At 33.4% G+C, this 11,231-nt stretch overlaps 2 protein-coding genes across 2 annotated transcripts; both read right to left on the bottom strand.

The window, feature by feature from the left end:
• Window positions 1–67: 67 nt before the first annotated feature.
• On the bottom strand, window positions 68–1,774 carry LOC109178318 (reactive Intermediate Deaminase A, chloroplastic-like). Its single transcript, XM_019327949.1, has 6 exons — window positions 1,512–1,774; window positions 860–975; window positions 698–742; window positions 548–621; window positions 384–433; window positions 68–303 (listed from the first exon to the last, which is right to left on the bottom strand). The coding sequence occupies exons 1-6, from the start codon at window positions 1,693–1,695 to the stop codon at window positions 209–211; spliced, it is 564 nt and encodes a 187-aa protein (XP_019183494.1). The 5' UTR covers window positions 1,696–1,774; the 3' UTR covers window positions 68–208.
• A 921-nt stretch (window positions 1,775–2,695) lies between these two features.
• On the bottom strand, window positions 2,696–9,301 carry LOC109178315 (NEP1-interacting protein-like 1). Its single transcript, XM_019327944.1, has 5 exons — window positions 8,973–9,301; window positions 3,951–4,102; window positions 3,567–3,650; window positions 3,137–3,307; window positions 2,696–3,013 (listed from the first exon to the last, which is right to left on the bottom strand). The coding sequence occupies exons 1-5, from the start codon at window positions 9,193–9,195 to the stop codon at window positions 2,861–2,863; spliced, it is 783 nt and encodes a 260-aa protein (XP_019183489.1). The 5' UTR covers window positions 9,196–9,301; the 3' UTR covers window positions 2,696–2,860.
• Between the last annotated feature and the right edge of the window lie 1,930 nt (window positions 9,302–11,231).

The following is an 11,231-nucleotide window of genomic DNA, read 5'->3' on the forward strand; positions in this document are numbered from 1 at the left end:
TGGGTACATTATTCCCAGGATTAGCAAAAACATGGATGGTTTTTGGTGGTTGAACTCTCTGAATTATGAATATAGTAATAAAAATGGATGTGGGTATATAAGAACAATTAAGCAGAGGTCCTGGAAAAGAGTAAAAAGTTGCCTTATTACCAACTATGAATTCCTACTACTGGCATAACAGAAACTCCAGGATAGCTAAATTGGTTTATTATAAAGCAGCAATGCATTCAATCTCAATCTTGGCATCCATTGGCAATGCTGCAACCTGGTATGTTGCCCTGGCAGGTGATGGTGATGGGAAATCTGCAAATTATTTCAATCAAGATTGCATGAATAATGGGAAGTTCAAAACTATGTAAAACTGGTTTAATTCATCTACTTACATTTAGCATAGATCTCATTCACTGCTTTGAAGTCCTTCAGATCAGCCAACCTGCAGTGATGAAACATTTTCATTTCAAATATTAAAAACAACAATCAAGAACATATGCATTGAGAAATGAGAACAGAGAGATATAGAGTGAGAAGAAAGACATAACACACATACAAGATGGTAGTCTTGACAACATTGGAGTAGTTAACACCACCTGCTTTGAGTATCTCCCCCATGTTCTTCAGAACCTGCATACATTTAAGCTCAAACTTTTTGTGAGAGATCTTTCTGTAATTAGCAACTGAAAGACCATGGCAATATTACCTGCTCTGTTTGATCCTCTACACTGTCTGACACAAACTTTCCAGTCTGCATTTCAGTACAAAAACATCATTACAAGTTCAGCCACATGAATAAAAGATTTTGAGAAGAAGTACGAGAAGTTTGATGAATAGCACAATAATTGGCAATGATACTAAGACATGCCTCTGGAACAAGCCCAAGAACTCCAGATACAAAAAGAAGATTATTTGCTTTGATGGCTTGAGAGTATGGGCCCAGAGCTGCTGGAGCCTTTTCTGTTTGAACAACCTCCTTCACACCTAGTATCATTGCATATGCATATAAAACCTATATCAGTATAGTAACAATCACACTGGAATTAAACAAGCACAAGCTAATTAAACCAGAAAAAAATCACTGTTTGGAGAAGCTAAATCCACATCATATACAAGATCAACCCAGATAACTAGAAACCATCCATCTTCTCAGCATATGAGCATATCAAACATTCACACTAAATCAATATTCTAACAGTTCTTCCATTTAAATCCATGATTACAATTCATTCAAGGTCCATATACATGAACTGGATATAATGCCAACGGTTTTGAAAGATAAAATCTCAGACTAATTGGTTATTCCAACAAAAATGATTCAGGTGAAGAATACAAGGAAATGAATGCACAAAAATCACAACATTATCGCATACAACCGCCATAGCACACAAGGTCAAACCACTATAAAGCAATTGTCTATCAGAGTAACACTGTCAGCGTTTTGGAGAAGGAAATAAAGGTGAAATTCTATCCCTAAAACAAAATCTATATTGAAATTCTTCTAAATTGGAGATTCTCACTAGCATCAGTGGAAATGCCAAGGGAAGCGAATGGCTTTGATAGCGAAGGCGACAATCGGCGAAAGCTCGCGCCGGCGATTGATGCAAAGCCTGCGCCGAAGGCTATCGGAGCCCGGCCGCGCAGTCTGCCAAGGTCGATAGCCGGCATACAGAAGCTCCTCGTTGCTCCGGACCACGCCGCCATTGGTTTTCTCCGCTCTCCGACGGTTACTACGAGACTGCTAGGTTCACGAGGTACGCGAGTTTTACAGCCGGCCAGCTGACCTTCCTCTTGACTCCGTACTTCCCCTTTTTTATTCCGGTTTTGGCCCTTCCCGCAAATTTATCCTTATTTTATTTCAGGGTCCTCGTATTCCCACCAATTTATAGGTTTTTCCTACTCCAATTTTATTTAAACATCCTTCACTTTTTAATGTATTAACACCATAATAATTTGAACCCACCAATTTATAGGTTTTTCCTACTCCAATTTTATTTAAACATCCTTCACTTTTTAATGTATTAACACCATAATAATTTGAACCAGCATTTTTCTTTCTCTTTTTAAACTTTTGGAGTTTTAGTGAAAAGTGAAACTAGCAAGGTTCGAATCTCGACAGTAGCAAATTTTTTTGTACACACTGATATTTGACTATGTATGCTGAGTTATTGAGTTATTATGATTTGCTAAATGCTCTGTCGGGACGGAGTGTGAAGCGCCTTTGGAATTGGAAATTCAACATTTTAGAAGGAGGAGGATCCTTGGCCGCAATATGATCCTCGACTTTGTGTCAATGTGAAAAATGTGGGATATATTAAGTATTGAGTAATGTATTTATGGAATATGAAACTTATCTAATTATGTAGTGTTATCAAGATTTTAATATGATTATTATGACCATTTATGGCAATATTTTTGTAACGGTCATCTTTTTAATTACATTCCTTTAATTATTGTATTATATATTTGTAAGGATTGATTGAATAAAATGGCTCCGACCCCTTTGGAATTTCCCTATCTCTACTCTAGGGAGGGAAAATATTTACATTTGCCTGTTTATTCTATATTTACAATATCATCTGCAAGTTCACCGGTTAAGAGTTAATAGACCAATGGATACAATAAACTATAACATATAGTTGATCTTAAGGGATCTAATTTTAAATCTCATATATATTATATATAAATTCGATCAAATGCTTCATTTTTATAAAGATGATGGAAAATTGAATTAAGATCATGAATTACAAACTTGATTTGTTTATGAAAATATACGTATACAAAGATAACTAGATCAAACATTAATCTTTGATCTTGTTAAATTGTGATAAGTTTTAACCCCAAACTTAAGGGTTCACATATCACTTAATTAAATTGTTGTTATAGCCATGCCCGTACATGAAACGTCCGTTCGGCAAACCGGGCAATTTCCATGCCGGACTAGCCATTCATCTATGCATTGTAAGTGGAAGGAATGCCTACAACTCGGTAACATCCTCACATATTCTCTGCCTTCGAAATCCTACAACTCAAAGAAATGTATACTTGGTAAATAAATATAAATAATAAATATATAAATAACGATCAAAACTTTTGATCAAGTAAAATACTAATAGTTTAACATTTTAATCAAGATAGAACCTACCTGCAAACAAATTGCACAGGTAATGTCTTCAAAGTTTCTGAACATTTTAGCAGAATGTTGAAATCTGTACTTTGGCAGATTCTGTATGGTATCATTAGACAATCCTTTGCAGCTTTGATTGGTGTCAAATATGTCTGATATTTCCCTCAAACTTGTATCCACAGTACCAACCTGGATTTCAAATTGATTATATAAATAAATTATAAGAAATTATCTTGTGATCTAGTGGCACAAAGTGACTCTAATAAATTGAAAGTTATTGGTTTGAGCCTAAGTGAAAACAATATTTTAGTCTTTTTTTATATTAAATATTATCAACACTTATCTTTAGAATATTCTATACAATCACTCAAGCATATATTTATTTATTTATTTAATATAAAAGGTACTGGTACCGTTAGAAAATTTAACAATTCTTATAATATCTTACCTGCCATTGGTAAGCTTTGAGCACGGCAGGGCTGACCCACTCCATGAATACCTTTCCATCTACAAGACTACATACAAGAGCCACCTGTGAAATTACAATTACACCATTCCTTGTTAGCTATATACCTAGATAGGAAAACATTACCATTTATAATTTTCAAGAAAATATATACCTCAATATATATAGTATCTCATAAAGCCTTCCCCAGCTAACTAGCCTTAGCTTTCCACCTTAATTTCATAATGTGGGACATTGGGACAATTGTAGGTGTTCATATTGCATTGTACTCTTATGTTTGAATCTTAATTTTATCACATGTTATGTTATATTGGTGATTCTATTAATTAACTGTAAGGATTATAGAGCTACAACATTATCATATACCTTGGAGAAGGACTCCCCATTGATCATAAGTTCCAACAATTGGACGGCTGTGATGGCTCCTGCCACAGAACCAACTGCAGCCCCTCTCAGTAGCCCAGTTTCTGTGGTTTGCCCCTTCAGTGCCCCTGTCACTATTCCTACCGTCGCACCTCCTGATAATTAAAGTCCAATCAGTGCGTTATTAAACGAATAAATGAAAATTTTTAAAATTGAAACAAAAAATTCATTTACTACTTGTACATTTTCTTGACTGGGATAAAATGAAAAATGGAAATGAATGCAGTCATAAATTGAAATGACCTGGGGCAACGAACACACATATTGCACGTGCAACGATCTACTATTTTGAGAGTATATGTATTGAGTAAATCGAGTTTTTTTAGTCACTAAAGGACCACAATGAAGTAAATTAGAGTTAATCAATTCAAGCTAATTAAGAAGGCTAATAGCCAATAGAACGCTCCTTAAAGTTGATTTTTGTTTTTTTTTTTTGTTGTTGTTTTTTTTTTTTTTGAGTACTACTGACTTTGTTATAATATAATGTAGTATTTGATCATAACTACTTTATTAACATACTGAAGCATAAAGAGTTAATACCGCTCCGGCCTACTGGAGATCGAACCCATGACCTCTTATTTGAATTGGCGCAGGCATGAAAATGGATAAATTGGAGCTCCAGGCCACGTAAATTAAACTTAGAACTTTGGGATTACGAAACCAACAACTCGACTAACTTAGTTGGAGTTGCTCAGTTATGAACATGGGAAAATTAACATCATTAACAATTAAACAACACAAATCTTGAAGGAAAATTAAACACTGACACTACAAGAAAAATGCACATAGACAACACTAGAAAGACAACAGTTTTTAAGAAAAGTGTTGTCTTTTGTATCAAAGACAACAGTTTGGTCCAAAACCGTTGTCTTTTATGCAACACTTTTGTCAAAGACAACAGTTTTTACTTAACCGTTGTTATAAGTGTGTAGTCTTTGTGCATTTTGTGATAAGACAACACCACAACGACAACGGTTTTTTAAAACCGTTGTCTATGTGCGTTTTTTTTTTTAAAAGACAACGGTTTTTTTAACCGTTGTCGTTGGTGTGTTGTCTTTAAGCGCACTAGAATACACAACACTAGAAAGACAACGGTTGTTTAAAACCGTTGTCTTTGTGCGCTCTTTTTTATAAAAAGACAACGGTTTTATTTAACCGTTGTCGTTGATGTGTTGTCTTTAAGCGCACTAGAATACACAACACTACAAAGACAACGGTTTTTTAAAACCGTTGTCTTTGTGCATTATTATTTTATAAAAGACAACGGTTTTATTTAACCGTTGTCATTTATGTGTTGTCTTTAATAGCACTTGAATACACAACACTACAACGACAACGGTTTTATATAACCGTTGTCATTGCGCGTTCTTTATTTGTTTAAGACAACGGTTTTATTTAACCGTTGTCTTTGGTATGTTGTCTTTAAGCGTATTTGAATACACAACACTACAAAGACAACGTTTTTTTAACAACCGTTGTCTTTGCGCATCATCATTATTCTATAAAAGACAACAGTTGTATAAAATATAAACAAGGATTTTAACAACAAGAATCAAACCTCTAACCTCAAATATAGCAATTAAGGTTTAACCAACTTAGCAACACAAACTTTTATGTATCAAAGTGCAACATCTTGTATATAACTGGGTTGTTTTTGTGTTGTCTGTGAAAACCAAAACAACGATTTTATAAAATAGGTTAAAAATGCCTGTAAGAAGAATAGAACTTAAGATTTCTAACATAATCTAACATCACAAACTAAGATAAACCCACCAAGCCACACCAACACTTATATACTTAAGCGCAACATCTAAGATATAACGAGTTTGGTTCTGTGTTGTCTATGAGAACCAAGACAATGATTGTATAAAATATAGGTTAAGGATAGAACCCATGACCTCTAACATAACAAATAAAGCTAAACCCACCAAGCCACACCAACTCTTGTTTACTAAAGTGTTACACCTTATCTTTTATCTATAATTTGGACCTTCATTGTTTTTGTTACGAGATGAAAATAGATGTTTAGAAGATCTAGAACAAAAAATAAAATGTAAATAATTTTTTTTGTCCAAATATAGTGCATAAAATTTTAACAAAGAAATAATACAATTCAAAAGTTAATTTAATAGTTCTATTTTCATTCATATTTAAATATAAAATTATTCACCAAAGATTTTATAAATCTATAGTATGGAATTTATGAATCTACAGTATAAAAATCTATGAATCTCGCATTTTGTACCTATATACCCAGTACTATTTTGGGTCTAGTGACCCGGGTAATAAAGCTAATATTTTCTTACCATGTTCTATATCTATATCGCCCGGTTTATGGTGGACCCGGTCCCTATAAAACCATGAATATACCCGGCCTACCGGCACACTAGTCTAGTGGTCTCTAGTCTCTACAGGCACCCTAGTCTAGTGGTTCGATTCCTATGTATTCACACATCACAGAACTATATGTTCATAATTTGATAACTATACAATTTAGAAATGATGAATCAACAATACAGAAATTATGAATCTACAGTTCATATATTATGAATCTGCATACGTGTAGAAATTATGAATCTACTGTATAGACACTATGAATTTAATGTATTTAAATTATGAATCTACAGTTTAGAAATTATGAATCTACAGTAAAAATTTTATGAATCTACAGTATAGAAATTATGAATCTATGCCTATATAAATTCAGAGTTTGTAGTATATTACTTGTTGTTGGTTCTATCATACTTTCTTGGTACTATCATACTTTCTTGTTGTTGGTTTTATTGTTGTTAGTTTTATGTGGTGATGGGTGGATTGATTTTTAATTCCTTAGGTACATAAAGGAACATCAAACCAGTTAATTAAATGCAAATTTTCATCAGAATATTCTTTTTTTTTTTTGGATATGAGGGAAACCTCACAACCCTTTTGGTTAAATATAGAATTCAAAAATGTAAGAAAAATTATAAGTTGGTATGAGTGGCATTTGGAATAAAAAAAAAAAAGTCCAGTATTATACATCCAAAAATCCAAAGCTACAGATTTTTTATTTGACAAATTTGGGTTTAAATTAATTAACTTTGTAATTTAATTGGATGATGGACTGACTTAATAAGAGTATAAAGAGTAAAAATGAATTTAGGTGGAAGTGTGAGGTGTTATTATATGTGAGTTAAGGGATTTTGGACAGAATGTAGTCAATATTTGAATGCTTCTTTGTTGCTTTTTTTGTTGCATAATCATTATTTTGAAAGTTATGATAATATATGTGAATATAAATATATTGGCATCGCGACCACCCGACAATAATTATTTCTTTAATTTAGTTTAGAACAGTTTCATATGGACACATATTACAGCTCTATACAGTGGTTAAATTTTGTCTCAACTCATAAGTATCTTAATTTGTAAGTTTAGTTTACCAGTTGCTTTGTCTTAATGAGTATTTGGTACAATGATAAGTTAATCCTATAATTGCAGTAGAAGGCTTATGCATTAACTTAAAACTATTTATTCTATTAGCTTCTTTTGAGTGCAGCAAATAGGTAGAGTTTCTCCTTGAAAACTATAAGTTGGATCACTGGATTGTTTTTATATTGTTTTATATGATACCCAACTATAACTCTACTTTTATGCTTTCTGAATTACTCCTAACTTATTTCGCATTTCATTGCAAATTTATTATATCTATACTAATTTATTTACTCACTTTTTACATGTAGTTCCAACAAGTTGATTATGATAAAGCGGTTATTGATCTGGTGCGTTCAGAATGAGCCGATATTCTATCAAGTTATATAGAGTAGGTATGATTTGACGTTGTAATCATTTAGACTTTGTTCGTAGAATTGTTTTTTGTAGTATTATGACTTGGATGATGATTCGATTAGAATTGGTAATGAAAGTATTTTGACTTGTTATTTTGAACCTTGCTTAGCTTCTTCAAAATTATGTAACTATACTTGGCCATGGTGAATGGATAAATTGATTTTTTTTATATGATTAAAATTTAAGCAGGTTAAAAATGGGTTGAGACAACGGTTAAAAACCGTTGTCTATTTTACAATAGACAACAGTTTGAAACTGTTGTCTTTTCTACAAAAGACAACAGTTTATGAGCGTGATTTTTAACAACAGCGATTTCAACAACACACAATAGACAACAGTTTATAACTGTTGTCTTTTAAAGAAAAGACAACAGTTAAAAATCGTTGTCTATGTGCATCACTTTTAACAACACCGGTTTCAACAACATTGAATAGACAACGGGTCAAAAACTGTTGTCTTTTCTAGAAAAGACAACGGTTAAAAACCGTTGTCTATGTTCGTGACTTTTAACAACACCGATTTCAACAACACTTAATAGACAACGGTTAAAACACCGTTGTCGTTTATAGAAAAGACAACGGTTAAAAACCGTTGTCTATGTGCGTGACTTTTAACAACACCGGTTTCAACAACACTTAATAGACAACGGTTAAAAAACCGTTGTCGTTTCTAGAAAAGACAACGGTTATTAACCGTTGTCTATGTGCGTGACTTTTAACAACACCGGTTTCAACAACACTTAATAGACAACGGTTAAAAAACCGTTGTCGTTTCTAGAAAAGACAACGGTTATTAACCGTTGTCTATGTGCGTGACTTACAACAACACCAGCTTCAACAACACTTAATAGACAACGGTTAAAAAACCGTTGTCGTTTCTAGAAAAGACAACGGTTATTAACCGTTGTCTATGTGCGTGACTTACAACAACATCGGCTTCAACAACACTTAATAGACAACAGTTAAAAAATCGTTGTTGTTTCTAGAAAAGACAACAGTTAAAAAACCGTTGTCTATGCGCGGGACTTACAACAACACCGGCTTCAACAACAGAAATTATACCCCTACGACAACGGTTATTAACCGTTGTCTATGTGCATTTTTCTTGTAGTGTGAAGAAGAAGCGCTGCATATATACCTAGAGCAAGAACGCACATGGAGAGAGACCAGACAGTTTTCTTGAACAACAGGAACAAAATCGAAGACGCAGAAGCAACCATGTCCGCAGAAACCCAGGAAAACAAGCAGTCTCTACTCCTGAGAACCAAACCCTCAATTCTTGAAAACAACCTCATCGTCATCCTTAACAGTTTGCCGGCGAGAATTGAGTGTGAAGATGAACTGATCTGATCACTCGACATAAAAAATAAAAAATAAAAAACAAACAAAAATGGATGGGATGGAGAAGAATTGAAGGTGATGATGAGAGATAATGTGTGAAATTAAGCTGTACTGTGGAAATTTGGAAGTGAGAGTGGCATTTATAGTGTGAGATGAAGCGGCAGAAGCATTTAAGAGGAGCTGAAGCTCAGAACTACCACTCACGTGCCCGACATGCATGCATGAGCCTCGCCGACCAACATGTTTTTACTGCATGCATATATGATGATCCAGTGTGGATCCGATCGGAGCACAGATTTTACTAGAGCCTTCTATCATTTACCATATTTTAACTCCATCATATTATATTATTTCTGTCATAAAAGGCCAACCACCTTGTGGCATCTCTGTGGCTCCCTTTGAGAGAAGGTCACAAGATCGAATCCCAGTAGTGAGATATTGACTCTTTGGACTGCAAAGATTGAGAAAGTATAGAACATATCATTATTGCTGGAAATTATAAAATTTCAGACCACGTGAAAGTAATCTTAAATCAAGTAGAAAGCAAAAGTGGTCAAAAATAGCAACAAAAATAGCAACAAAGGTTTTTCGGGATACCAAAAGTGGTCGCGGAACAAGGCTTTCAACTTGATTTAAGATCACTTTCAGGTGGTCAAAAATTCCATAATTTCCAGTAGTGAAATACTACCTTGTAATAGAGGTCCTTGACTTCAATGATTTTACCCAATTCAGTCATCGATAAAAACCACTAATATAATCAATGACTGATCTAAATTAAATTGGATATTAACTCCGATCCATAGAAAAAAAAAAAAAAAAACCCTCAATTGCAGGTCTACATACTCTCATGTAAAATAGGACAATTTTCATGGTTTCTCATGTAAAATAGCTAGCTAGGCAAACTCACACCCACACCATGTTCCTTGCCTAGTTTCATGATCTCATTTGGACTTCTCGTGTGTTGTTCCGGCTATCCAATGACGACTTAAATGACTCAAGTCCAAAAAAATATAGACCCATCATATCAATATTAGTAAACTTATAACTTTATTTGAAAGAATTGAAAAAGGTGAAAATATGATATGGGAAAGCGACTCATCAAGTTGTGGGGTTGAATGGTTGATGGAGGCCGGGATGGGGCAGTGGTTTTGATGAAAGATTGTGCACGCCCATAAGTTGGTGTTTGGTTAGATTGAGTAGTATCTAGCCAATCGTTATATATCGTAATACACATAATTTGATTTTGTAATGTACAAAATTCATGTTTAAAATGTACATAATTTATATTCATAAGACACACACAAACATGATATATATATATATATATATATATATATATATATATATATATATAATGAACATGAATTCTGTACATTATGCATATGAATTATGCGTATTTGTTAAGTGTTTATGCGTCTTCATTATATCGTGCAGTGTTTATGTGTATATGTATTATGAACATAAATTCTATACATTATAAACATGACTTTTGTATATTATAAAATCAAATTATGTGTATTGAACCAGAATTTATAGTGTACTCTCTACCATGGTCCACGATATAAATTGACGTATCTAGCGAGCCAGTTAATAGCTGCTAAATTCATGCACAACTTTTATCCACTTTGATTTGAATACCGTACATTATATTATATTCAATTCGCTATTAAATTATTAGTAACTAGCAGATTCCTATATGTGCATGCATATGTAGTCCATACCTATCTATAATTCCATGCCATCTTGCCTAGCTAGCTTGTCAACTTTAAAATTGTAAACTATTGGCTATAATATTTTTATGAATAGAATAATAGTTATATACTTTATTTAGGTGATGAGAAAAATTCAATTCACAATTATTACGTGAAGATATGTATTGAATAATTTTCATTCTTGTGTAAAGGTACGAGAGTCATGTTCTACCCACTTGGCCACCTCTTTCGATATGATGTCAGTTATACTTTTATTGTTATGGGTGAAAATCTATATCAAATTCCTGACAACCAAAAAGTAGTCAGAAACTTAGGGTTTAAAATTAGAAATTGAGTTTTTGACG

This window comes from Ipomoea nil, unplaced genomic scaffold (genome assembly GCF_001879475.1).
Source record: "Ipomoea nil cultivar Tokyo-kokei standard unplaced genomic scaffold, Asagao_1.1 scaffold0813, whole genome shotgun sequence".
NCBI lineage: Eukaryota > Viridiplantae > Streptophyta > Magnoliopsida > Solanales > Convolvulaceae > Ipomoea > Ipomoea nil.

Bases quoted from the DNA above. Each gene is read 5' to 3' on its own strand.
- LOC109178318 (XM_019327949.1), bottom strand. From the start codon at position 1,695: ATGGCGGCGTGGTCCGGAGCAACGAGGAGCTTCTGTATGCCGGCTATC. The intron at 976-1,511 runs GTGAGAATCTCC...CAATGATACTAG, and splicing joins TGGCATTTCCACTGATGCTA to GTGTGAAGGAGGTTGTTCAA. The intron at 434-547 runs GTATGTGTGTTA...TCATCACTGCAG, and splicing joins GTTGTCAAGACTACCATCTT to GTTGGCTGATCTGAAGGACT.
- LOC109178315 (XM_019327944.1), bottom strand. From the start codon at position 9,195: ATGTCGAGTGATCAGATCAGTTCATCTTCACACTCAATTCTCGCCGGC. The intron at 3,651-3,950 runs GTATATGATAAT...GTAATTTCACAG, and splicing joins ATGGGGAGTCCTTCTCCAAG to GTGGCTCTTGTATGTAGTCT. The intron at 3,308-3,566 runs GTAAGATATTAT...TTTGAAATCCAG, and splicing joins TCAAAGCTTACCAATGGCAG to GTTGGTACTGTGGATACAAG.